Consider the following 27937-nt stretch of genomic DNA (forward strand, 5'->3'; position numbering starts at 1 on the left):
TTTATTGCAGTGTATTAATAGACAATTTGAAATATCTTTGAGATTTTCAGTCTTTACTTCATCTACAATCATCTACAATTAATATAATAAGTCTACACTTTATGGACAAACGTATTCAGACGCCTGACCATTACAACACCAGGGATTGTAATGACGTATTCAAATACATATACAGTACTTTAATATAGAGTTGGTCCCCCCCACAGCTTTTACACTTCTTGGAAGACTTTCCTCAAGATTTTGTGTTTCTTTTGGAATTTGTACCCATTTATTGTGTGGAGCATTTATGAGTTCAGGCACTGATGTTGGAGAGGAAGCCCTGGCTCACAATCTCAGTACCAGTTCATCCCAAAGGTGCAAGTTCTTCCTCACGAATCTCATCAAACCACGTCTTTATAGTCTTTATAAGGTTAGCATAGATAGCTATGTTGTTTTATGGGTTTTTTTTTAACCTCAATCTGGAATTCAATTCAGCATTAAAAACGTGCAAAAACGACATGGTTTTAGCACATTTTAAAGCAGTTAGGTTTGAAATGATAACTTATCTCAATATTCAAAATATGTCCCTTTCCAACACAAGTGTATTGGCACGATATCAGTAGATATTGGCAGATATCGGCCACTACCTCCTTGACTTCTATCCTGGATCCCTCTATGACTATTATTTAGTTTATTATTTTTTGCTCAATAAAGAGAATTTACATCTACATCTGCTGTGACATGAGTATAAAACATATTATGTTAATTTCACTGCAGAAGAGACTAAACGTGCATCCCTTCAATACTGCATCAAAAGAATCTGTAAAATGCATTTAGCAGCAATTACATTGCAGGGTTTTCCTCGCTATTTGAAAATGCACATTAGTTTTCCTGGTGGAATTAGCTCTTACTGACACTCGCTCAGTCACACACACACACACACTCACACGAGACTCACCCACACAGTGCCGGCTCGGTTGCTGGAATTCAGGCGGTGAAGTCAGCCCTCTAATGAAGCATTTGCTGAGGTGACACTTTGAGTTTGAAAATAATTTGCGGTGCCATTTCGACAGACTGAAATAAATGAGCCAGAATAATTTGTAACGCCGTTCTGGCTCCCGTCTGGACTCTGATAAGAGATGTACTTAATCAGCGAGGGGGGCCTCGTGTAGTGAATAAAATGCCGCTTCAGCCACAATAACATGTTTATCCTCACATTCTCATTGAGGCATTATTTAGCGAGTGTGGTAAAGACAATTTAAGCAGAATAATTAAAGAACGCCGACAAAATGCTGCTACGAGGTCGGGTCATATTACAGGGTATATCCGCATCATTCTGCTAAAAAGGCCCCCCGGTTGTCAGCACTTTTTAAAAGTAACATGAGACACCTTATAGTGCCCCAAACAAACGCTGAATCATTGAAATAATAACAACACTACGAGCCCGGAGCATCGCTTGCAGCTCGGTCAGGCTGCGCTAAACTATCAGCTAGCAACACGTTAAAAAAACAAAACAAAGTGCGGGTAAGGCTATAGCGGAGCTATAATTAGCTAAGCAGGTTTTTATACATCATTTCTTCCTTGGGCCAAAATGTGTCTTTACATATTGAGTTTTGCTGCTCACAAAAAGACAGATAAATGTGGCAACAACATTTTAGGTAGTAGTAATAGGTTAGGAAATGAGAAAAGCCATTAAGATATTTCTGTAAATAATACATCACTCTCTTGGTGGCAGCAAAGGGTAAAGAAAGGAATCACCATTACTCTACTATAACTCTTTTGCTGTTAACTACTGTGACTCTCAACATACTCGTCGTATGTACATGTATTGTCCGTGAAGTCAAACCCAACTGCTATGCTACACATCACACAAGAGGAGAAGATATTAGAGAGGGAGTAAAAAAGACAAAAGAAAGGACTAATGACGCACTCGATAAAGTCCTAACTGAGCTGAATGTGTGCAGGTCCATTAAAAATACAGAAAGCACTTCAAAAATGACTCACTGTGAGTGTCACACAGCTTGATGTAGGTTTAGCGATAAGAGCTATAGAGTCAAAAATGGCTGAGGGGTAGCAGTTTTGAAATTGTAGTTTAGAGAGGTCAGTTTATATTGTGCTCTGTGAAAAAGCTAGACTTCCCAACCTCAGTTTCCCCTGAGTCGAGCAATATCTTCATTCTTTTCTTTGCTACGTGCCCACCAGTGACACTTCCTGTTAGCGCAACAGTTAGCAAAGATGGCGGACGCTGTTTACATTAGAAATATCTTCATTCTTTTCTTTGCTACGTGCCCACCAGTGACACTTCCTGTTAGCGCAACAGTTAGCAAAGATGCCGGACGCTGTTTACATTCTGGGAATGAGGTCTTATCCCCCTTACGAGTGGGTGGAAAAAGTGCGGAATCAGCGTTGCAGTTTCAAGGTTGCGAAGCACAATTTCTCAAAAATACTACCCCTATTCCAGTAATACAAAGCTAAATGCTAATTGGTGAAGTATGCCTTTAAGTATGTGGAACTAGTTTGTTGCTGAAAATTTGACTTTTTGAAGGTTTCCATTCAATTTAAGAGGGAACAAATGTGCGATTGTTTATTTCAGAAATAATGACATTTTGCAATAATTATGTCCTGATTGAGAAATAAAATAATAACAAAATAACAGCGGATTGAGATGAAGTAGTAGAAAAAATGTCCGCTGCAGAACAACATATAGTGGGAGCAATTCAACTAACTGGAATTACAGGGTTTGTCTACCCCCCCTGTGGTTTTCTGAGCACTACACAAACTACATTTCTCACTTATTTAATAAAGTCCTGAAGACTTTGATTCTCTCCTCACCCCTCTGGGCCTTTCAGTGCAGACGACGGTGATGCAGGGAAAAATAACAGGGTCTCTCAAGCATTAACTTATGAGTTAGAAAATAACCTGCGGGGAGAGTTACCATAGAAACGTTGCTCATTATAATGAGAAAGTCAAGTATGAAGGCAGTGATGGAGTACGCATCAAGTCTTTTTTTTTTTTCTCCCAACCACAGCTAAAAGTGTTTATTGCATTTGTAGTTTGGATTCAGAGATATGCTGCAGGACAAATATTCATTCATTTTGCCATCAAAGGAGATTGGAAGAAGTTTAGAGACGAATGGGACAACTGCATTTATGGGTTATCCTGTAACTGGACGTAAAGTGACAGAAATCCCACAAGAAGACAACTTTACCTCCACTAAAACAGGGGATAACTCCTTTCTCATTACCAGGTTAGTGCTAATTTGATTATGTAACTTGCACTTTTAATTTTCATGTTTACACAACTGAATTTTGAATTTCTTCAACTGGATTATCTCTCCTCGGACACTGGCCCGTCAAACTGACCACATAAGCACCGCCAGTCAAATTTATACGATGCTAAAAAAAAAGGAAGAGAAAATCCTCCCTGAAGACCAACCTCAATGCTATTCTTAAACCAGGTAAGGTATTTTCATGTTTGTTGAAGGGTGGGAACTGTTAAGAGATACGGGACAGGACATGTCGGCACCAGTAGAGTGATTCAGGTAAAGCATCTGCACAAAAGTACGGAAGAGCTGAAGTGCATCTATAGCATTAATAATTCAGATCGTACATTTTTGTACTGTTGGGAGATTAAAGTGTGCAGCAGTGCTTAAGAGAGAATGGGTGGGAGAGAGAGAGAGAGAGAGCTAAGTGAAGGCTCTTCCTGTCCCAGTAGATCTGATTAAAGTGCTGGTGGAGTGGAAAGTAAGGGTGGTCCACAGCCATGACTGGCCCTAAATTTGATTTATTTTCAGGGTACGGGTTCGATACAACAGCCCCATGTTTGTTTCAATAGAAGCAGGAGGTTTGCTTTAAATCCACTTTCATTCATGTCTGAATTACAACCTTCTATCTACTATCTTCAGTGACTGATAAAAAGGTTCTATTTGAAATGATATAATCTAACTAACCCAGGTTTTCTAAGAGCCGGGACAGCCCACAGAGAGGGATGTCCTCTGGGATGAGGCCTCAGGAGAAAGTCTGAACCCCAGCTGCCTTCTGGAGCCAAAATCCCCACTTCTTCTCCATCCACCAAACACACTGGTAAACAAGATGTGAACCAGAGTGATAGAAATATTGGTCCCAACGCTACTCATAAGGAAAGAACTATTCAAAGCACTGGCCATGGAGAACTGTTTTTGGAGAACAAAGTTATCATGGAGTGGATTGAAGACAGGGGGTGAGACACAGAGATATGGAGGGTAAGAAGTGTAAGAGGGATCTGGGGATTTAAGCAGGACTAAGCACTTTTTGTATTTAGTAATCTGGATAAGGGCAAAGCTAAAACACCATGGTATGATCAAGTAATTACTAACAGAGCTTCTATTGTGGTGATTGGAACTTCAAGTCAAATATCTCTTAACAAATCAAGGTTTTAGTATTTTTATGTCTTTGTTAAATGTGCTTTGAAAAAAAATGAACCTTATCATGCTGCCGCATTGTATGTCCGTTCTTAAGTGTTCCCCTGCATGACTAAGTTTATGATGCCCTCTACGGGTAAAAGTGTGGCTTCAACTTTCTCTTGAGGCCATTATTTCTACTGCTATAATACCCAATGACGGTCTCATTATTTATGAGGATCCGTCTTGAGAGATAATTAGACGGATAATACGAAACTGCTATTCGCACCATTGTCATTCGTCGAGACATCTCCCTGAGACTGGTTCTTAGAGAGCGTAGAGAGGCTGAGAGGAAGTGGACTCGTACCAAACACCTGAGGCCACAGTGTGATGGCTGCACACTGGAAATAAATCTGCAAAGATTCTCATGGCATTGGTTGAGTGGGACTATTTCAATAAGAAGAAATATGCACTGAAGTGTATTAAAGAAATCCTAACAGTGGAGCATTTAGTCCTCGACCACTGGGTGTCATTATTGGGCTGAAGGACACAGTGAAGTGAACTTTCACAGCTCAGTGGGCAACAGTTGAGGGTTTTATTATGATGACTTCCATACATTGCAGTGTGTGGTAATGTGTTCTGATAAAAAATAAAAATAAAAATACCAACCCTAACCCTTGTTATGTAATTAATGTGATTTACAACATTTTCTTTTCTTTATAATTATCATTTAAAAAACAACAACAAAGTACTCCCTTTTGTATACATGTTTACAACTACGATAAAGTAAATTGATTCTGAAAAGCACAGCAGAATTAAAAGGCCTAGCAGTGTTAGCAGAAGGCACTGGACCGCAGCAGCCCATTAAAATGAGCCCATCTACTTAGCGAGCCATTCAATCAACAAAGCAAATTCTGCCAGTGAGAGGCCGGTGACTGCAGACTTGAGGAGCCAGACTGACCACATATTGGGACACTGAGGAGATTTAGAACAGCCCTTCTCTTTAAAAATAAATTCTCCTTTTCTAATTTGCTAGCCACACACACACACAACACACGGGGCCTTAAAGCCAAATCATCGTGGAGGGGAGAGCCGAGAGGTCTTGGTGTCTGCCACCGCGTACTGCTACATAAAAAGAAGGTGGAGGATGCCGTGTGAGCAATTGGTTCCAATTGACAGAGGATTGGTCATGGTCAGCCTTCAGAGTGGAAATCCACGTGAGAATGTAGCATTTGGACCAGCAAGGGCCACAAGAGGCCAACAGCAGACAATGAGGGCACTCAGAGGAGTCTGGCTGCCGTGGAACAGTGGGCCTCTGATTTAACCCTTCACTGACTGCTTATTCATTATTATAGACTTAACTCGACATCGTACGAGTAAAATATGAAATGAACTGTGGAAGATCAAGTCTACAAATAAGTCAACATGTAACGTAAACAGCACGGGAGACCTACGCTGACAACCATGGTGTAACAATACAAATCAAATACTTGAAAGTTCTACATTAATTGACTCAAAGGACGTCTGCAGCCTTAAGAGAGTGACCCAACCCTTAGCTTCCTTGTGACTTTTTCACCAATTAGGCAGCTCCTGCTCACTGAATAGGACCAACTGCCTTTAAAGTCTCAAAGGGGCCAGAGGGTCAATGCTCAATCAGAGTCTGGTTGGAGAGGCTGTGTGTTTGAACTAACCACTAGTTGACAGGGTAGGGACGAGGTCAAAATAGGTGGGGGGGGAGTGATTGGTAGGGTAAGGACTCCTGCCAGTTCTAAAAGAGGAGCCTTTTGTAGCCAAAACACTGGCCAGAGCAGCCTGGCCTTTCACAGCCCAGCCGCCCGTCTCCTCCAGACCCACAACAGCTGATGACAAGGTCCCAGCTGCTAATTATCCGGCTGATGGAGAGCCACTGAAGTGGGACTGTCAGAGCGAGGGGTGGCCCTTGTGTCTGCAGCAGGATAAATTCGAGGGGTGGGGGGGGTTAAAAGAAGTTTCACAAAAAGGGGGCAGGTATTTTATTAAAAGTAACCACCCATCCAAGCAAAAGTCTGCACATGTGCACTGTGATCTTTCCAAAAATGAAAGCAAGTTCAACCTCTAAACCAACGGAGGACGGTAACAAGTGCATTTATTAAGGCCACGTGTCCGGTTTGGACACGTAAATATGCATGACAAGATGCTCAGTCCCACAGGTACATGGTGAAAATGTGCACCTTCTCTCCACGCTCATCTTTATGGATCCGTGCTACAGCATCATCTGCACAGAGGACACTGGAGCGCAGCCAGTTGAATTCCATATGAAATACTCTTTGGATTGCAGATCCCGGGCTGAAAAACAGGTAGATGAGACAGACCAGGTTCACTTTCAGGAAAATGTGTACACACAATGTCAAAAAAAAAAAAAAAAAAAGCTTACATGTTACAATCCGTGGTTTGGCAGCAGAATAAACCTGCACTGAATGTTGATCCACACAGCATCCAGACAGGGTTATGTCTGGTACCTTGAAATACAACTGTGAAGAGAACAGTGGATACACTATTGACTTTTGACAACAGTTTAGAATGGCGAGGACAGTTCAAGTGTTTTTCTGAACCTAAAGTAATTACATGTAACATTTCTGCATCAAAAATATCTATATCTTTTGTCTATAACAAAAGCTTCATTGATGAAAGTCGTCTTTTAGGGGTTTAATACACTTTTAAATGTTACCCCAGTACAGTACAGCTACTGTCATGACACGATAACCACAAACAGGAACCTACTTTGACGTAAGCTGTCAGTTGTGTACAGATGGGGTCCGTAGGTCCCGGTGTTGGCCCAGAAAAGGTGATCCTGCCCTCCATCGTGACCTCGCGAGATTTAGGGAACCTCTGTCCTACATATCAGTGAAGGGGATCTATTCATTTGTTTCTTTTTTTCAAATATGGTAAAAGTCTGTTACACTGGTGCTCTGGAGTACAATAGCTACCGAGGGTCCAGACCAGCAGGTTCTTCTCCTTTGAAGCGTCCACCTGTCCGGAGCTCACCTTCACATCCACGGCGCCCATCAGGTCCCTGCACAAGACGACACAGATCAACCAAAACTAGGACTGGGATGGCATTTTCATGTCCTTGTGCAGGTTACAATGACAATAAAGATGTTTTTTTTACCTGTTAAAGAATGGCAGGTGTGCTTCACAGTACTCAAAACTATTCTTGACACTCTCGTGAAGTTTGAGGTTTACCGACACACACAGCTGGTTCTCTTCCTCTCTCAGTTGATAGGATCCAAGAATAGGGGGGACAGGAACCTGTAGATGATTTAAAAAAATAAATAAATAAATGACATGTTAGCAAAAGTAATGTATGTTAGTATGTCCTTTACCTGAGATGTGTAACTGCATAGACGGAAAGGTTCTAGGGGTGGCGAGAAGGGAAATTTGTATGGGCCCGAGAAAGCTGAGCCGTCACAGTTATCAACACTGCAGGCGGTCAGGATGTTGGAGTCCAGCGAGGTGACGCAGGGATGGACCAGGATGTCCTGCAGTGGAGAGCCATTAGGTGGCAGTGTAAGAGTCACTGTCACATTTGGCAGCACCCCCTCCACTTCACACTTTTGGAAGAAATGCAGAGTTAGTGTGAATTTAGTAAACAGAAAAACAAGTACACCACTGCTGGCTTTCATTTCCACTGTGTTGCTTACTTTGCACGTCACTGTGCCATATACGTCCCAGAGGTCCTGTCTGCTCCGCTGACCATACTGCATGGAGCGAACAGTTTCTTTCAGCGCTACATTCACAACAGCTCGGCCACGGTGGACGCCCGTCTTCCAGGCCGGTTGCTTCTGGTTCCCAGCAGGTACGGGCACAGTGGGCGTATTGGAGGCCCCCAGTACTGGCACATCCAGAGGTGTACCGAGTGGACAAACCTGCACGAGTATAGAGGGCAGCATTGCCAGGCGAGAGGCTATCCCCTCACTATCAGGCTTACTCCCCGAGCCAAAAAGAAAAGTCTGCAGGCCTGCCAGGAGACTCAGGCCCTGAGAGACAGAAAGGAGGTTGGCAAGTGGTGGCCGTGGCTCAAGAGGGGCATCCACTAAACACAGACAAGCCAGAATAAGAGGCCCTTGTGAGATGGCCAACATCGGCCAAAGTATTCCCTTTCCAGGACCATCCACATGCAGCTCCAGAGCTGGCGACCTCTGGCGATGAAGACAATCATCTCTGAGAGCCACAAAAGACCTCTCTGGGTCTGAGAGGCCCAGCTCAGTGAGCAGGAGCTGCAGCACAACACTCTCCTCTGGGACTGCTACATACGAGGAACCTGCCAGGCACTTGGCACGGTGCTCCACAGTGGAGAACCTCCTGTTGGGGGGGGGGGGGGGGGAGATGGACATTAGTAAGAGACACTGTGACAGCATAAACTAGATCATAACATTCATGATTCTCTCATATATCTTGTGTATGTTTTAGGTTAAGATAGCAGTTATAACAGAAATTTTGTTGGATTTTGTGAATAAAAAAGTCAAAACTGTGGCCTTTCTTGTGCAGTCTCTTTGAGTGTATGTCTACTATAATGTTATTTGAGCAGACTACCATTCATTTAACTCCGAGGTTCCTAAAGAAAACTAAGACTACACACTGTCAATCTTACATTTGACCAGAGAATGTGAAGAAATAGTGATTTTATTCATTATACAAAAAAATAAAATAAAATAAAAACGTGTGAATAATTGCAACAAACCTTGAAAAGCGTATCGACGCGTTTCCATCCTTCTCGTGTGAAATAATCCACAAAGCACGCAGGCTCATGTTTCCAGCTGCAGCTCCGTCCTTCAATGTATGGACAAAAACGACACACAACCCATTTTAATAGCTACACTGTTGTCACGTTATCAGTGTAAAGCGAACACACTTTACTGCGACTATCACACCAACACACACACAGCCGCCAACTTCCTGCTGCTGCTGTGTCATATGACATCAACCGCCAATCAGCAGACACACGCGCGTGCGCACGAGCGGGCGGCTGTCCCCACCCTTCTGTCCCATACAGGAAGCTGGATTTGCTAACCAGTGAGCTGTCAACAAAGGGCAAAACTGCACGAAATCGATGAGGAAGTCCACAGCACTCGCGCCTCCGAGCTCCTTCTGCTAAATAACATTTCACCACACCGCTGACTGAGTCCTCAACATGGCGACAACTGCTCAGTTGTTCGAGGTAAACACAAAAACAAATGACCGGAGCTGTGTTAGCTGTCAGATTAGCCAGGGTGCTAACTATCGGTAACGGGTAGCATTTTATGGATTATGACGCTGTGATTTTTAGGTCTAAATCGGTGTCATATTGATACAACTGTGTAGAGAATAAAATGAATGTGTGTTCTTTAAAGAGGGAATTGCATTGTCATTTGCTGTTGATATACACTGCAGTTGTGTGCGTTTACCTGATATGTCGAGGTAACCTTTACTGTATCCGTTATTCTCTCTCTCTCTAGGAGCCCTTCGATGCAGATGAGTACATAGAAAGGTTAGCATGGAGGACTCCTGGAGGAGGCTCCAAAGGAGGAGCTGAGGCGTTTGACCCTAAAAGGTACTATACAAGCTACATATTGACGTTTGGAGCATTTGATTTTCATATTCCAGGTGTAAATATTGACTTATAATCACCATAGTCCCCAATCACTCATCTCCTACCGCTGGGTAGTTTGCCTTTCCATCACAAACAAGCATCCACTCTCATGGTCAATCTAGAATGTCCAATTTGCAGCCCATGACCAAATGGAAAGGGAAGTTGGCTTGTAACCGGAGGGTTGCCGGTTCGAATCCCCACCAGGTCAATGGGCTGGGGTACCCCTGAGCAAGGTACCACTGCTCAGTTGCTGCCCACTGCTCCTAATTCTTGCAGAGGACGGGTTAAATGCAGAGAATTTGGGGATTAATAAAGTACATAAAAATAAAAAAAATCTGCATGTTTTTGGACTGTGCGAGCAAACCGAATAAACCTGGAGAAAACACACACACACACGGAGAACATGCAAAGTCCATACCGAAACAGGCCGAATGTGCCCCCTCCCATTAGATATAATTTTCACAATATCTTAAAAACCGTACGTCACATAAAAAGACTACATTACGTAAAGTGCTATTACACCTTGAGCATTATTGTCTTGCATGAAAGATACTTATAAAACAAGAATATACTTTATTAAATGTCTATAACTTTGGTATATGCAACACAGCCTTTCTACTTCAACCCACTGACAGTGTAGTTATCTACATAACAACTTAAGACCTTGGTATGACTTCATGCTGTTTAGAAAATATCTGCACTCTGTTGAAGGGACTGACGCAAAATGTTTTCTTTTTAGATTTTATTTCAGAAACGTTATCATTGGCTTTTATGTTAATTTGCTAATATTTTATTATTATTGGGTGTGTTTTCTTAATTTATGACTGTCAATGTCTACCTGCTAAAATAAAACTGAGCGTGTCCTTATAAAAGTGCACTCACGGGTGGTTGGGTTGGAGGAAATACTGTGTGTTGCTTGGAGGAATTCCACAACAGTTAAAACTGCTCTGTAGATCCATCCCACCTTATCTGCTTCCCCCACAAAACTGTTTCCACCACCTCCTCAGAAGCTCTTAGCAAGGAGTCAGAGACAACATACAGTATCTGTTGAGGCCACCATACTGTGAGTCACAAGCCAGGGAATGAGTGTCTATTGGGAAAGGATGGGAGATGTCTTTAAGCTGCCGCTACTGGTGAGGGAATTAGCGAGAGAGATTATACACTCATCATTTTGGGATGTTTCTTACTCTATGAAATGTGGTGCTGACTTAGAACATTTGCTCTGCAGTCTTGATGACACTTAAAATGTAGCTGACGAAGCTGCTGGTTCTCAGAGCTTCTTAAGTCTGGAGACCCAGGAATTAAGCATCCGGTTCAATTCTGTAACTCTTAACTGTAACTGTGGGGTCAGTGGGACAGATTTAACCTTGTGTTCTGCAATTACTCCTCAAGAGTAACACCAATATTTGTGTTTTTTACCTGGTTTGGAGGATTTACGATGTGTTATTTAGCCCAGCGAGAAATTGCGAAGCTTCATGCCCTCTCTCTTTGTGACAGGCTGCTGGAAGAGTTTGAGAACCACATAGAGGAGCTAAAGCAACTGGATGAGAAGATTCAGCGGCGGGTGGAGAAGCTTGAGCATCAGTGTCATCGTGAGGCCAAGGAATTTGCCCACAAAGTACAAGACTTGCAGAGAAGCAACCAGGTGTGATGCATCAGATAATAATAATTACCACTTGAATGTACAGTATCTGAACTTTCACGTCATGGAATTTCTGTGTTTATACATAACATTTCCACTTCTCTGTGTAATTTCAGGTGGCTTTTCAGCATTTCCAAGAGCTCGACGAGCATATAAGCTATGTGGCCACCAAGGTTTGCCACCTTGGCGACCAGCTGGAGGGGGTAAACACACCCCGGCAGAGAGCTGTGGAGGCCCAGCGTCTCATGACCTACTTCAACGAGTTCCTGGATGGAGACCTACGCAGCGATGTCTTCAACAACCCAGACAAGGTGAGTTCTCTCGTGTTCTTTTCCATCCCCTCCAGTCACAGTGTCTACATATGTGACCGCCGACAAAGACTCCCGCTGTGATACTGCTGGAGGTAAGAATGAATGGGATTAAGAGGTAAACCATCCATATTAATTTGTCAAGTTTATCCCTTTAGTTGGATCTCCGAAGTTAATCAGCTAATTTGGATTAATTAAGTGTCATTTCCTGCCTGACAATAGCTGGGTGATCGACTCACATGGATGTCAACATGCTCATGTCAACCCTAATTGCATTTACAGTAAGTTGTCTGGGAGGCAGAATGTGCGGCATTACAGCAGGAAAGGGCTCACGGCGTGATTGTTCATGTGAGGGTGGAGATAACATGGACACCGGGAGGGGAGGCGCACTCTTTGATACAGGTTCTGCTTAAACGCAGGTCACATTGACCGGCACGCCCTGAAAGTTGGAGTTTGCAGTTCTGCAAGTGTCACTGAGAGACTGGGATGCTTTCGATGAATTCCTGGTAGAAGCGAGTTAGGGACTTCATTTGCAGATGCAGAACAGTGAGTTTCAGGGTCAATCCCAGAGACGAGAAATGGAGATGAAGCGAGCTTTTTGGAGAGGCGTGCAGAAATATCTGGCCAGATGCCTTTTCCTGAGCATACCTTCAGAAGAGGGGGAAAAGAGGAAAGCTGCAAGTGAATAGCTGAAGGGGGGTGGCTTTGCTAATCCTTCTGAAAGGGAGGGCTGGGCCGCCAGCGTGGAGACAAGTGCTGCTAAACCCTGACTGCAGGGAGACGGCTACATTACTTACATGGGATTTAGCTAATCTTAGCTGGGGGACAGATACTTAGAAAACCTTCGCCGAGCAGAAAGGCTGGATCCTCCTCACGGGAGCAGAGTAATGATGTTAGCTGAGGCAGGCATCTGCAGGAACAGAGGAGTTGCGGACAGCGGGCCTTTCGCAGGTCTGGGGCTTTTGCAGCCAGCGTGTATGTCAGGAGGGGCGGGGGGAGGGGAATTCTCTACAGGGCCCCCATTTTTTAGACAGATATCCCTGGCCGGACAGATTATTGAAGGCGATTTAGACTCCTGTGGGATTACAGTCTATTCAGAAAAAGCATGCCAATAAAGAGTTGGATGTGCTGCTAAGTCGGGACTGCTGCTGTTGTTGCTGCTGAAGCCCAGGTGCGCACAGCCTGTCTCTTATCAGCTCCCTGTTCAACATTGGGAGGTGGAGGAGGGCTGCTCTAAGATGATGATCCCCCAAGTGGAGACTGTGCCTGTGGCCTGCCCACCTTCTATCTGGATGTCCACCTCTCATTTTCTCTCACCTGACATGTCATGTTGTACACACACACTCACCTTCTCATTCTCTGCTTCAGATTAAGGAGGCTGCTGATATCATTCAGAAGCTGCATCTCATTGCCCAGGAGCTGCCATTTGACAGGTGAGTCAGGCACCCTGAAGGCAGCTTTAGACGAGGGCACTATCAAACAAGAGGAAGGTGGTCTATTATTAATGTCGACAATTCCTCACAGTGGAAGTCCATTGCAGAATATACCAGGAATTAAAACGTAAAATAAATAAAGTGCATATTATCTGTTATCTAAGTTGTCTCCCTGATGTTTTGTGATGTTTGTCTCTGGCAGATTTGCAGATGTCAAGGCAAAAATCGCAAGTAAGTAGTGATAAAACTCAGTCACCGGTATCGGCACTGCAAAGTCACAAGGTTAGCTCCAAATGCTAATATAATTTTTTCCATATCTTTGTTTTTGTTCTATTTTCTGTTCAGGTAAATACCATGACCTGGAGCGGCAGTTAATCCAGGAGTTTACAGCTGCCCAGCGCCGGGGTGAGATTGGACGTATGCGGGAAGTTGCGGCGGTTCTATTACATTTTAAGGTGATTCGCTGTCAACGTTGTGATTTTGTTTACATTTCATGTAATATTTAGAGTCTTTTATTTTTCTTAAACTGCTGTGTTTTCTTTGTACAAGGGCTATGCACATTGTGTGGACGTCTATATCAAGCAATGTCAGGAAGTAAGTGTAAAAAAAGTTCCTGTTGCGTATAATATTTTATGTTTTAGGAGTCGCTAATGTCCATACTATTTATCGGCTAACGCTTCTGTTTCTCTAGGGGGCTTACGTGAGGAACGATGTGTTTGAGGACACTGCTGTCCTCTGCCAGAGGGTCAACAAGCAGGTGGGCGAGGTCTTCAGTAGCCCAGAAACCGTCATGGCCAAACTCATCCAGAACATCTTCGAGTACAAATTACAGGTATTATGTTACTACTTGTCAGATTAGCAGAATGTAACTGTCAGCGCTCAATAATCCTGTACCTGACTTGAGCTTGTATGTGCAGGCCCATGTGAAGGAAAAACTGGACGAGACTCGGCACTCTGATGTTGAGCAGTACCTCAAGAACCTCTATGACCTTTACACCAGGTGATTTACTCATCCGTGTCATTTTTGTCCGCTTTCTTTCTACACGCAAACACTTAATGCTCTTCTGTGACTATACTAAATTTCTCAGGACCACCGCATTAGCCACTAAGCTAACCGAGTTCAACCTGGGCTCGGACAAGCACACGTTCCTGTCCAAGCTGATAAAGAGCATCTTCTCCTCCTACCTGGAGAGTTACATCGACATGGAGAGAGATTACCTTCGGACTCGAGGTGCGATGATTCTGCAGCGATACTACGACTCCAAGAACCACCAGAAACGCCCAATAGGCACGGGCAGGTCAGACTTTTGGTCTTCTGTTTCATCATGTCAGATTAGGCCCTCCTTTCACAATGACGCACAATGTAATCCCAATCTACGTTGCATTATACAGCATTCAAGACCTGAAGGAGCGTATCAGACAGCGCACCAACCTTCCCCTGGGTCCTAGCATTGACACTCATGGGGAGACCTTTCTGTCCCCGGAGCTTGTTGTCAATCTGTTGCAGGAGACGCGACATGCCTTTGAGAGATGCCACAGGGTAAGGCTATGATGCATATATATATATATATATATATATGGGTAGGAGGATATATACACAGTTTCGTAGGATTTTTTATATCATAATTCTTGTTTGGGGTCTCACAGCTTTCAGATCCCTCAGACCTACCCAAGAATGCTTTCTCAATTTTCCTGCTGTTGGTTGACCATCTGTGTGTGGAGCACATCGACTATGCCCTGGAGATTGGCCTCTCAGGTACATTTTTACTACATTTATCATAACCATAAAATTCAAAAAGGTACAATCTGCGTTAAAGAAATGCGCCGCTGATGCCAACACACTTTGATCATTTCTCCTCAGTGTCTCATGCCAAAGCAGAGCATTATTGTAAATGAGAAAATCAGTTCTCCAGAGTTGTGTTTCTCTAATAGACTCAACATGCAACAGCAGATCACAGTGAATTTACCCCTTAACCTACCGTTTGGTTAATTTCCTGGATGTATCCTCTCTCTTTGATCCGCAGCAATCCCCTCATCAGACGCCAAGAATGCCAATCTATACTTCCTGGACGTGGTTCAGCAGGCAAACTCTATCTTCCACTTGTTTGACAAGCAGTTTAATGACCAGCTCATGCCTCTAATAAGGTCAGTTAGTGGTTAGAATTCTTTTTTTAAAGGCATTTCACTTTTAGATGAAGGCGAGACCTGATTTTACCGTTTCAATTACTTCCCCAGCTCTTCTCCAAAGTTGGCGGAGTGCCTGCATAAAAAGAAAGAGGTGATAGAACAGATGGAAGTGAAACTGGACACAGGAATTGACAGGTCAGTGGTGGCAAATCACTGTCACCTGAGAAGTGAAGGCAAGTAAGGAAGTAAATCCTATTTTTCATGTCTCAATCTGCTACGTACAGAACAATTAACTGCATGGTGGGGCAGATGAAGCACATCTTGGCAACGGAGCAAAAGAAGACTGACTTCAGGCCAGAGGATGAAAACAATGTTATGATCCAGTACACTGCAGTAAGAGATCACATGCTCACATGCAAACTAAAAACAAATCAGCAGTCTCATTCAAATCAAACGAAAGCTGACTTACATGTATGTTTCGTCCTTGTGCGTTCCTCTGTCCGGCAGGCCTGCTCCAAAGTGTGCGCCTACGTCAGTCGGCAGGTGGAGCACGTGCGGAAGTCCATGGATGGGAAGAATGTGGACACTGTGCTGACAGAGTTGGGCGTGCGTTTCCACAGACTCATCCATGAGCATCTACAGCAGTACAGCTACAGCTCAATGGGAGGCATGCTGGCCATCTGCGATGTGGCCGAATACCGAAGATGCGCCAAGGACTTCAGGGTGAGTGAGGGGGCATAGGTCCAGGATGCGCTGGTCAGAGGGCAAAATATGGCTCTTCCTGTGTTGATTAAATAAAATACACAGGCAATAAATAAATGGTGAATAAACCCAAAAATCATATACTTTGTCTATAAAAGGATAATCACGTGATACCACATTATTTTGTGAAAATCATCACATTTAAGCCTGAAGGTCTAAAGAATGGCGATAGCATAAGGTAAAGAGAAAAAGAAAAAAGATATAATCAGGTGTATTTAAAAATAACACACTTCAAAATTGTCAATTTCCTCTCTGAACGGTTACACAACAAATGAGTGTGATTTTTTTCTCTGTCCTCCAGGTCCCTCTGGTGCTGCAGCTCTTCGACACACTCCATGCCCTCTGTAACCTCCTGGTGGTCGCCCCCGACAACCTAAAGCAGGTCTGCTCAGGTGAGCAGCTTACCAATCTGGACCGGAACCTCTTGCACGCCTTTGTCCAGCTCAGAGTGGACTACCGTTCTGCCAGACTGGGCCGACACTTCAGTTAGTGAGCGGTTCTACACTCTGCTGCCCTCCGTCCAGCTACCCGTGCTTTTTTGACGAGATGCACCTTGAAGAAACACGTCCCTGCTCCAGAGAATGCGTCGGTCCGGTCCCGGCACATAGACTTCACTGAGATTGCTTTGTACATCATGGAGACGAAGGCCTCTCCTCCTTGACTGTGGGAAATGTGCATTTTACCAATTTATTTCTCCGTGCTGAAGAAATTTAAACGTCTATTGATTTAAGACTTTTAAATACTAATCCATCACCAATCCACATGGCTAACAATGTATGACATTATGAGTAATTGGACAACACTGATATCTGTGCTTTTCTTTTTTTTTTTGATTGTGCCAAATATATAAATTCTGTGGCCGCACTTGTGCACAAAATAGACCCTAAAGCTGCTGTAAAGGGACATAGTCAACAATCATGCTGTAAAATCAAACACCAGGCCTGCAGTAGCACAACACAAGTTGTCCCTTTTGTAATGAACTATAGAGAACAGAAGACGGCTTGACCAAGCATGACATAGATCCCTGTCTGGGTGAGAGAGACACATGACCACCTCTCTAACCTCTGGGCTCTGGCCACAAAGTGAAGGTCAACAAGCCATCACAGAGAACTGTGATCTGAACTATAACAGCTCTTAGACTCTCTCTCTCTGGAGAGTTGGGTGGTCCCTTGTTAGGCTCAGATGACTGGTGTGATGGGTCACTGAGTATGTGTCACTGTAATTGCACAGATCAACACTTTGCTCATCCAGCGGCGCGCACAGTCCAAAGGCATTGTTGATTGGATCTGCGGTGTTTCTGGGTCAGGAGACACCGACACGTTGACCTCTGCTGATTGGGGAAACAAACTGGGGGGGGTGTGTACTTGTTCACACAGGACTTATTTGAGGTTCACACTGACGGTCTTTTGCACTAAGAAAGACGACAGGTCATGTCCCTGATGCCCCGAAACTGTCTCATACGCAAAGCTGCCCCCGCTCTGCTGCAGCCTTAATTAGTGACTCATTAAAAAAGGACGTTGCATTTTATCATTGTCCCTCGTTTTTGTTGTCAAACTGCGAAGCAAAAGTCTCTCTCGCGAATGTCACTTTCACAGCGAGATGAAACGGAACTTCGCTTTCTATAGAAGTCATCAAGTATTCATGGGAATTCCTGCCACCAGAGGAAAAGTTCTTCCTAAGACTTCAGGAAGTGAGCGGAGCCAGAGGGGATTAGATATCTACCAGTTGATGAATTGTGTGCAGTAGTCATGGACTGGGGGAGAGCTGTGGAGATAGAGACGCCTGAGAGCTCAGTTCCAGCTCCGGCTGGTTAGTGTTGTGTAGAAGGTACACACAGTGCTGTGCAAGTTCAAACAACATAATTAATTAGGTTAATATTAATATTATCAATGGCACATGAATTCAATTCTCGCAGCCCTAATCACAGTGGGATAGCTTGTAAAAATTATTTTGTTAGGCCATGATGCAAACAGTGGGTCTTTTCCAAACATTTGAAAACTATTTGTTTTTGCGGGCGATTAATGTACGCAGGAAGAGGTTAGGGGGAATGGAGCTGGGCCAGGGACGATAACTGGTGTGGAGACGGAGGCAGCGGCACAGCGCTGGGCCCCAGGGATTCCCAGCACACGCACATGGAAGAGGGGGGGAGGTATGTGTTTTTTTTGCGGTGGGTGTTTGAGCAGGTGGAGGGGATTAGCAATACTGTCAACACTGGAGAGCTGGATAAGACTGTCCTCTCTTACTTGTCAGTTTGAGCAGCTCTTGCACACACATTCAGACACATAAAGGCACCAATAAACACAAACAGAGCAGTGTCAGGGTGGGAGAAGGAAACTTTGCTGTGGACACTGTTTCCCTGCTTCGGTTCGACAGTTTAACCTGTTCGTAGCCGCGCCAACATCACAGGGTTTAAAGGGATACTTCACCGATTAGCATTTAGCTTTGTATGACTAGAATAGGGGTAGTATTTTTGAAAAATGGTGCTTCCCAACCTCAGTTTCACTTTTTGTTACGTGCCCACCAGTGACACTTGGTCCGAGGCTTGAAACTGCGACGCTAACGCCGCACTTCTTACGCCCACTCGTAGCAGGACGGGACCTCATTCCCACAATGTAAACAGTGTCCGCCATCTTTGCTAACAGTTACGCTAACAGGACCGTAACACAGAAAAGAATGAAGATATTTTTCAACTCGGGGGAAACTGAGGTTGGGAAGCACAATTTTTAAAAAAAATACTACCCCTATTCTACTAATAAAAAGCTAAATGCTAATGGGTGAAGTATTCCTTTAAGCCTCAACTTGATACCTGAAGCATTAGCATTAGCATTAATAGCATCAAAACCAGAAAATAAAACAACACAAATACTACCTGCTCATGTGTGGAAACTGAACTTTAACATGTAAAATAACCAGATAATACACGGCAAACTAAAAAAGGTTACAAAACGACAATTTGTCCACTCTTGCCGCACATCCAGTCAGTCCTCCCAACGTCCCATAAATCCTCGCTTTCGGCACATTGCTGCAACGACAAATAGGCCGTCCCTCCCTCTGCCTCCTGGAGCACTGACAATAAAGCATTACAGCAGTCAATTCATGTCAACAACAGCTTTGCTTAATTCCTGCTAAACACATGGAAACTAAACCTTCACCTAATGACGCATAATGATTTGCTCTTGTCTGTGCTGCTGGTGGCTCATATTCATTTTCCGGCGGTTTATTTTAACCAGCCATCAAAGAGAGGACTCGGGTGATCTCATCCGAGCATTAAGGATTCCCCTTGTTTGAAAGGAACCCGGGTCATCTTTAGTGCACCGCGTGTGTCACCTGGGTTCCCCGTTCATAAATCATCCCAAACGACACCGAGCGGCTGATTCGGAAACAGAGTGGATTTTCCACAGAATGCGTCTTGCGCTCATTTTCTGATCTATCCTTTAGGACGGGCTTTGGTGACATGGGCAGGCAGCCAGACTCTCTGATGTGATGCAGATGTTGCCCTGGCCTTGACCTCCTGCCCATACATTGCCGGGGCCAAAATGGCACAGGTGCTGCACCACCTTCAGTCTTGGGCAGTCGACAGCTGAACTGTGCAGGATGTGACTCGTGCCAAGTCTCCTCCTCTGCTCACTTTTTTCCAAACTCCTGATTTCTACAATCACACCACCATCCCTTTGATGATACTAGCATCATGTGTGTGTCTTTTTTTTCTTTTTTCTTTCTTTTTTTTAAACCCCACTCTCCTCCACGCTTTAACTCCTATAGAAACGTTATTAATTCTCTGCCACTGTGGAGTGCTTTCCAGTGCTATTTCCTGATTTCCTGGCCCGGTGCCTGTGCCTCGCTCTCTCTTGGCTGGGTTTGTCTGCTTGACTGCTCCACAGGAACAGACTGGCACTCTAGCTGAGGGCTCCAGGTCTGCACACACAAACCCACTAAACATGTCTCTGTGTGAGAAAGCTGCTTTTAATATGAAGCAGGACTCACAATCTCGGGCACATTGAGTTCACTCGGTGAGACGTTATTATGCTCTCTGCGGCGCTAAAGTGATGGCTAACCCTTTTCATTATTACGGTAACACAATTTGTCACCCAGTTAAAAACTTGGGTGGGTGACTTTCAACTTTATAATATGGTAATTATAGATTTTGATTTGTGTTACACTGATGGTAGCCTGTGGTTATTCAGATTAGCAAGCTATTACTTGGATTTTACTATAGAAATAATGGTATTACCACACAATTCCTTTGGGAGTACAACGGCATAACCCTTATATTACAAACGTTTTACCACATGACTGCCATGTTACGCTGTAAAAAAAACTATGAATGGATCTATGCATAAAATGAATGCACCCTACTGTACTGACAGTGCATGAGAAGATGCAGACCCATTAAAAACCCGAGCGACGCCATCAAGAGCAAATTGATTGCGATGGCTAAGGGACTTGGGTGCTTAGCACATTCACTCACAGGGCAAAAAAACAAACATCTGTTACACGTGTAAGGCCGGTGGCCCTCCTAACCCACTGATGCTGAACCGAGGGCTGCACATGTGCCAGGGAAACAAATGAGGTCTCTCTCTCTCTCTCTCTCCTCCACTGAAGATGAAACACGGCAGCAGCAAAGCGTGCGCGTTTTGTCTAATCAAGCCTTTTTTGCCCCGCGGCTACAGTGAATGGAAATGAAACAGAGGCTGGGAGCGAGCACCAAGCCTCTGTTTCTGTTCACAGGGTTTGATGATGAAATGGCGCAGTGAAGATCAGACAGAAGGGGGCACTAGTGCTCCAGTGTGGAGGCCTCTCTTCCCTTAGAGCGCCACACAATGGGGATCTGCCTGAGGGGGGGGGGAAATGTTGCTTTTTTAGGTCTGTGAGCCCATATCCCTTAATCCGCAGCCATGATTGACAATCATGATTTAGGGTATATGGTGTCCCATTCTAATCCACGAGCAATGATTTCATTTGCATACCTTCCGTACATGGCCTCATTTTGGAGGCAACCGCTGCCTTTGTAAGTGATACAGAAAAGAGAGAGGGAGAGAAAGCTGAAGAGAGAGAATAAGGAGGAGAAACAGAATGGATGGGGGAATGTTTGTGTGTGTGTGTTTGTGTGTGTGTGTTTTTTCTTCCCCTGCCTCTTCTTCTTCTTCTTCTTTTTCCCAGAAGGAAGATGATAGCAGTCTCCATGCCTAACCAAACCTTCCTGTATTTACGTGCTTCCCTGTCCCTGTGCAGCACTTTATCGAAACATAGTCTCCTCTTCCCTCACACACACACACACACACACACAATGTGCACACTCAAGCTCAATCACATAAATATACATATACGGAAATGTAAAGATGAACGGGGAAAGCAACAACAACAACACCACAGAGGAACACACACACAGATGCTCCCTCACACGATGCAAAACCAAATTGCTATTTGCTCATCTTATAACCAAGTCAGGCTTAATTATAATCATGGGAGTTTGGGGGTTACCGTATAATCTCTAGAAGGTATTAAGAATTACCCAGAGCGCACCACAGTGAAAAAAGAAACAAATACAAATACATACAATTATTTCCCAGTCGTAACACCCAGGGGAGTCTGAATCAAATAATGCTCAGTGTTTGTTGGGCCCAACGAGACCATTCATCCTCGCTTTTTATCTACTGAGGAAGTGAAAACGCCGCGCGAAAGGTCAAAAAAAGATCACCTCAAAGGACAATGTGAAGAAGATAATTAAGATGAGATGTGTCTCTACGTCAGTTTATTCTTTTTTTAAATAGTCCATTAATTAAATGTTGCACTAGACTGAGAATGCATCCTATAAACATAATATATATATATGAATATAAAACAATCATAATTGCAATCTTAGTCATTACAGCATTTTAATGCTGGGAAATAATTCATGTTGTCATTCACTTTGTGCTAAAAAAAAAGAAAGCGTGTTATAATTTCCATATAATTTTTAGCAATAAAGCGTGTGAGTCAAATGTTTAAATATAGTCCACCAAGATATCAAACACACCAGGGCTGTATTTACGTGTATTTAACAGCGTGCAGACTATTTAAACGTACTGGCACGTGCTGTGTATAATAAAAATGAGAAATAAAGTAAATGTTTATGTACACTATATAGGTCATTTATGATGTATGATTTCAAATGAAAATAATTAATGATTATAAATAATGATATTAGTTAAATAAAAAAAAAAATTCTTATTTACACGCACACATTATGATGACAGGATTTTTCCGATTTCGTCTCCTCGTGCCAAAAACACTGCTGAGGTTGTGCTTTGAGCAGAAGGAGCATACAGTGAGGGAACCTCTCCCTCTCTCTTTTCCCTGAGTAATCACCACCACTCTCTCTTATTGCACCATCCATCCATTCATCCCTTCTTTCTCTCTCTCTCTCCTCCCTGACTGACTGACTGACTGACTGACTGAGCCTGGCCAGGTCTCTGTGACAGAGGACTCCCGTTTGGAACAATAACAGTCTGATAATCTCCTCTTATCTCCAGTGTGTTTCGTGGCTGGTTAACAGGCTGTTTCTGTGATGGGCGTCTCTCGATCGTGTCATCGTGAACCTGGAAATAGAAGAAGCAAAGAACAAATAATCATACTCGTTGTTTTTAGCATGTAAATAGAGTCTCATATGAATAAATGACTATTCTATGACGTTTCAATGAGGTCAGGTGAGAGGGGTCTGATCCATGTTCTGATCCATGTGTGGTGCAGGATGTGTTGCCTGAGGCTGCACCATCCCAACACCCTCTCTACACTGTTTACCAGCCCTGGCCTATAATTGATTCCCTGTCTTTATCTTTTTTTTTTTTACCTCCTTAATTTTTTTTAACTAAGTGTGCAGGAGAGGAGGCACGAAAGCTCCTCTTCCCCCCCATTTTTTTTTTTTTTTTTTTTTGGAGAAATTATACTCTTGTACTTGATCCAGCTAACAGGATTTTCTTAAATTACTTTATAAAAGACCATCTTTAACTTTCTTCTTTCTCTCGCGATCCATTCATTAGCAGGTCTGCCTCGAGGCCTGTGCTCACATCAATTTCTTGGGTTAAAGTTACAAACTTAGGCAGCTCAGCACGACGCTCACGGTGGTTCTGCTGCGAAACGGGAGGGAGAAGGCCGGGGGGGAGGAAATGGGGGAGGAATTATTAATTTATAAAGTATTAGAAAAATAAAGAGATTGAATTAAGAGTACTGGTCCTCTGTTATCCAGCATGGCTAGCCTCAGGGACATACTGGGGTGGAGGACATTATGCAATTTATTCTCCTTCTCTCTCTCTCTCTCTCTTGCTCTCTTCCTCCCTCCCTCTCCCACTCTCTCTCTGGCAGTCAATCTCTGCTCTCTTATAATCTGTCTGTCTCTGTTCCTGTCTCTTTAATCTTCATCACTCAGCACACACAGACAGTGTGGAGAGAGAGAGAGAGAGAGAGAGAGCGGACGGTTAAAATTGCTCCTCTTTGACTCTTCGCTCTCTCGGAAACGACGGCTACACGGAAATCCCTAAAAGCGGAATTAAAGGTCAAGGAGAGAGATCCTCCACATGCAGAGATTTAATTAGAGATGCAAAGGAAACAGATTCTCTAACAGTGCGTGTGTGGCGAGGTGCTGCATGTTGACGGTTGGCATGATCAATACAGGAGGTTGCACTATTCTAGAAGCAGCAGAATCTTTTATTTAAAATCGGGTATCAAGTGATGATCTTAATGAAGAGGAGCTTTATAGTCCCTACTGTACAGTATGTTAAAAGAGAGCATAGAAAATATGATAAATCACATTTAATAATGTCACTTGAGGCAGTGTTGAAGTGTGAAAATGTCTGATGCATTGTGGGTAATGCAGGCACAAGGTTTTGGCAACGGTGGAAAAACAGAATTTAAAAAGACTGTCCCTTTATTTTAATTACAGTTAACCTTTAACCCTTAGAACACATTTTTTTTCTATTACTATGTTAAAACGTATAAAAAATGTGTCTCATATCCTTTATTTCCAGCACGACCTATAGGCAATCGTTCATTTTCACCAACTATACAAACACACACACACGATTGAATTTGTGAAATTTGGAAATCGTCACAGTTTCTGAACAAATATGGTCTATTTTGTGACTTCTGCACAAAAGAAAAACAAATAAAATGAATCCAACAACAGATAAGAAGACAAAAAACACATTTTGTAAAGCCTGAAGATGTGACCTATAAACACACACCCCAGGAAGTCCTTATAACAAAGTGTTGTGTTGCTTTTATTCTAAATGTGCAGATTTATTTTATTATTTTTTTTAAACACTGAACCATAACGAAGGGGGCCGTACTTAATTGTAACGTCCGTGCTGTTTATTTTAGACAAACGGACGCATCATCGCAGATTCACCGCAGCCAAAAGAACAAGGAAGGAGAGAATTTCACAAATACCGTCAATTAAATCCCATCTACACATCTGTGTATTGATTTTAGATCAGTCCAACAAAACACCACACGACGATGAATATCTTCTTTCTCAGGGAAAGCAAGTAAACACTGGTTAAAGGCGCTCATCGTCCATGAGCCGTAAGAATCCACATAGTAATGTGACATGAATTTGGTCAATATTAATATGTATTCAAGGCAGCTGATGAGGCCCAGGTCCAGTTAATTAAGCCTTAATGGAGGAGGAGGAGGAGGAGGAAGATGAGGAACCCGGCACGCGGGATGATAAGAGGAGGACAGAAAACCCGGGGAAGGCGAAATCTGAGAGAAGGAGGCGAGGGAGGAGGGCAGCGAAGTGTGGTGTCAGTAACAAGGGCAGTAATCTTACAGCAGGAGGGGGGGAGAGGTTCCCAGCAGCACCAGTGGCATCCTTCACCAGTGGCGTACATGGTGGCACTGGGGGGGCTCGGGGGGGGGGGCAGAACAGACAGGTTTGATGTTAACAAATATTAGCTTTGAGCAGGGGACGTGTGTCTCTTTGACGCGCTCATTTCATATTCAGGGGCAGATGTTTCCGAAAGGAGGAGCGCGGTGGCTGAATGAAAGGCCCGAGATGGCAGAGCATGCTCTCGGAGGAGCAAGTAATTGGCCCCTCGACAGGAGTGGTGACAGAGAGAGGCGCGCACACACACACACACACACACACACAAACACGCTCCCTCTCGCTCGTCTCCTTCCTCTGCCTCTCTCCCCCAGATCTGATAAAGGTAAACGTGTAGCAAATTTGTCATTTGATGAGGGAGGATTTCCACAAACAGAGCTGACATGATGAGCCTGTGATCTGCCTGTATGAGAGTCAGCAGGGGCCCAGGCAGGCAGAGATCTCAATCCTCCCTCTGCCTCCCCCCTCCCTCGCACCTCCCCCCAATCCTCACACACTGTCACATACACACTTGGCAGTGTTCACATTGAGCCGCAGCCTCAGTAATTGCTGCCTGCCATCCATATCTTCCCCTTTCTATGTCTCCGAGTCGCTCACTCCGCCGCCGTCTATCTCTCCCCCTCAGAGACGTCCCTCCTCTCCTCTCCTCTCCTCTCCTCTTTGCACCGTTTTCCCTCTTTTCTCCATCAAATAAAGGACCCGGCCCCTCGCCTCAGCATCACACTCCCTTTCACTTATCTCCGGGCTCCATGCCTGCAGACTGCTCCGTTATCCACACTCACCTAGCTTTCCGCCACTTCTCACCCGTGCAGTGGAATAGAAGTCTAATATTTCCAGTGCCGTATTGACAAGTTAAAGGGGTTAATGGTCAAGGGCTTAGACAGGAGTTGAGTGATACAGCTGCAGCATATTCAGGGACTAGAGCCCCTCTGGTATCAGATGGATTCAGAAGTATAGGTTAAATGAAGTTGGGTGGTTGAAAGAGTGGCCTCCATTACCACAATCATTCTCACTACAGTAACCCTTCCATTAGGATTATGAACACCTTCTTTCAAAAAATGATCACAAGACGCTCGGACCATAAAAACACATCTTCCCCGTGTCCCACCCACATCTAACTATACTTCTGCAATTCTCCTCTCCCTCCCTCCCTCCCTCCCTCTCCACTTTTTTCTCTCTGTTCTTTTTCAGAGTCTTTTCCTCTCCATCTGATCTAAGGAGTCACTGGGTTTGAGCTTTTCTACTCAGAGGTAATGGTCCTGCCTCTGCAGAGTCCCATGACTCTAATCCTGGGACTCGGGACCCAAACTAACTCCTCTCCTCCATGCCGCCTGCTCAATGCCCTTTTGTCTCCCCTCAGCTGAGGTTAACCCCTTAACCACAAAGTAAGGACGCGAGAGGAATACTTTAGCTCCCGTAACAATGACACAGTTAAAACAATGTCCCCTGCGAATGCACACAAAGGAATGTTGAAGGTTTTGCCACAACAGCCACTCCATTCATTCATTGTCTGCCGCTTTATCCTCCACGTGAGGGTCACTGGGGGCCACTGGAGCCGATCCCAGCTGACATAGGGCAAAGGTAGGGCAGGGTGCACCCTGGACAGGTCGGCCGGTCCATCGCGTAGACCAGGGGTGTAAAACGTATGGCCCGGGGGGCCAGAACCGGCCCGGGGGGCCAGAACCGGCCCGCCAGAGGGTCCAATCGGGCCCACAGGTTGAATTTGTTAAAATTTCACATTACGATTACAATCTAAACGTAACATCAAATACAATATTTTTCACTCCCAGATACCTGTGCCTATATAGATCCAGTGTGATGTGTAAACGGTAAATTTAGGCTTGATTTTGTTGAAATTGCACTTCTATTTCATGAAAATGTTTTGTAAAAATATCCTTCATTAAAAGGTGAAAACAAAGGAGTTCTTGTTGTTCATGGGTTAGTATGCTATTATCTTACTGGTCCGGCCCACTTGAGATCAAATGGTGCTGTATGTGGCCCCTGAACATAAAGAGTTTGACAGCCCTGGCGTAGACGAACAACCACTCGCTCTCACGTTCACACTGAGAGGCAATTTACCAATTTATCTCTGCATGTGCATGCAACTGGACAGCTAACTACTGAAGATACTTTCTATATTTCATATTATCTGGTGGCAGAAACAACTAAAAAAAAAACAAAATTTCTGGTGTGCAGTGACTGAAAAAACTGTCTAATCCCATTGATAAAGTTAGTGTCTAGTGCGAGCAGTTCACTTTACATGTGTCGACTGGACCAAAGAAGTAAGTTCTTGATCACATAACGCAGTACTTATATTAACATGGTGACCAACAGCCTACATCCAAAATATTTTTCTTATCCTAACCAAATTATGGCTTAACCACTATGTTCTTTATTGTTTATCACAGCGATGATGATGATGATGATGATGATGATCTGCCTATTAAAGGGACCCTGGCTGGAATAAAGTGGAATCATCCTTTAACACACTAACCACCCTCTCTTCCAATCTTGCTGTTTATTAACGCAAAAAAAACACCTCTGGAACGTCATTAGAAGAAGAAGCTGCTGCCTGAGAGAGGTCTACTACTGCGGTGGTGGGAGCTGAACTTTGTTAATGGAGCGTTTCTCCATGCAAGTCACTCAGCTTTGAAAGCCAAGCCCCCCGGGTGAGGAATCTGAAGCGGAGCCGGAATCAGACATGCACAATCAGTTCCACTCCTTAAATCTCCTCCAGAATCATATCTATTTGAGCAGCCTTTCCTTAATTTATTTCTCTATCAGTTAGTGGGTTGTGATCTGACAAAGTGCTCCGGGAATACGAGGCACCGCTGAATGGC

The 27937-nt window shown here is 44.0% G+C and overlaps 2 protein-coding genes across 2 annotated transcripts; one reads left to right on the plus strand and one right to left on the minus strand.

The window, feature by feature from the left end:
- Positions 1-4938: 4938 nt before the first annotated feature.
- Positions 4939-9276, minus strand: ap5m1 (adaptor related protein complex 5 subunit mu 1). The gene is made up of 8 exons (XM_058615361.1): positions 9078-9276; positions 8038-8698; positions 7720-7947; positions 7506-7645; positions 7324-7409; positions 7118-7230; positions 6771-6867; positions 4939-6682 (listed from the first exon to the last, which is right to left on the minus strand). The coding sequence occupies exons 1-8, from the start codon at positions 9143-9145 to the stop codon at positions 6600-6602; spliced, it is 1476 nt and encodes a 491-aa protein (XP_058471344.1). The 5' UTR covers positions 9146-9276; the 3' UTR covers positions 4939-6599.
- A 94-nt stretch (positions 9277-9370) lies between these two features.
- exoc5 (exocyst complex component 5) lies at positions 9371-17764 on the plus strand. Its single transcript, XM_058615360.1, has 18 exons — positions 9371-9554; positions 9832-9926; positions 11463-11610; positions 11724-11918; positions 13284-13348; positions 13551-13579; positions 13694-13803; positions 13898-13942; positions 14040-14180; positions 14266-14348; positions 14437-14646; positions 14741-14888; positions 14996-15104; positions 15373-15493; positions 15584-15670; positions 15760-15868; positions 15983-16198; positions 16539-17764. Exons 1-18 carry the CDS (start codon positions 9528-9530, stop codon positions 16725-16727), a joined length of 2127 nt encoding a protein of 708 aa, XP_058471343.1. The 5' UTR covers positions 9371-9527; the 3' UTR covers positions 16728-17764.
- Positions 17765-27937: the final 10173 nt, after the last annotated feature.

The sequence above is a fragment of the Solea solea genome, chromosome 18 (assembly GCF_958295425.1).
Source record: "Solea solea chromosome 18, fSolSol10.1, whole genome shotgun sequence".
Classification (NCBI taxonomy): Eukaryota; Metazoa; Chordata; class Actinopteri; order Pleuronectiformes; family Soleidae; genus Solea; species Solea solea.

Coding starts and splice junctions, on each gene's coding strand:
- exoc5 (XM_058615360.1), top strand. CDS start 9,528: ATGGCGACAACTGCTCAGTTGTTCGAG. Junction 13,349..13,550: donor CAGGAGCTGCCATTTGACAG/GTGAGTCAGGCA, acceptor TGTCTCTGGCAG/ATTTGCAGATGTCAAGGCAA. Junction 15,494..15,583: donor CAGCTCATGCCTCTAATAAG/GTCAGTTAGTGG, acceptor TTACTTCCCCAG/CTCTTCTCCAAAGTTGGCGG.
- ap5m1 (XM_058615361.1), bottom strand. CDS start 9,145: ATGAGCCTGCGTGCTTTGTGGATTATTTCACACGAGAAGGATGGAAAC. Junction 6,868..7,117: donor AACTGACAGCTTACGTCAAA/GTAGGTTCCTGT, acceptor TTCTCTTCACAG/TTGTATTTCAAGGTACCAGA. Junction 6,683..6,770: donor CAAACCACGGATTGTAACAT/GTAAGCTTTTTT, acceptor CCTGTTTTTCAG/CCCGGGATCTGCAATCCAAA.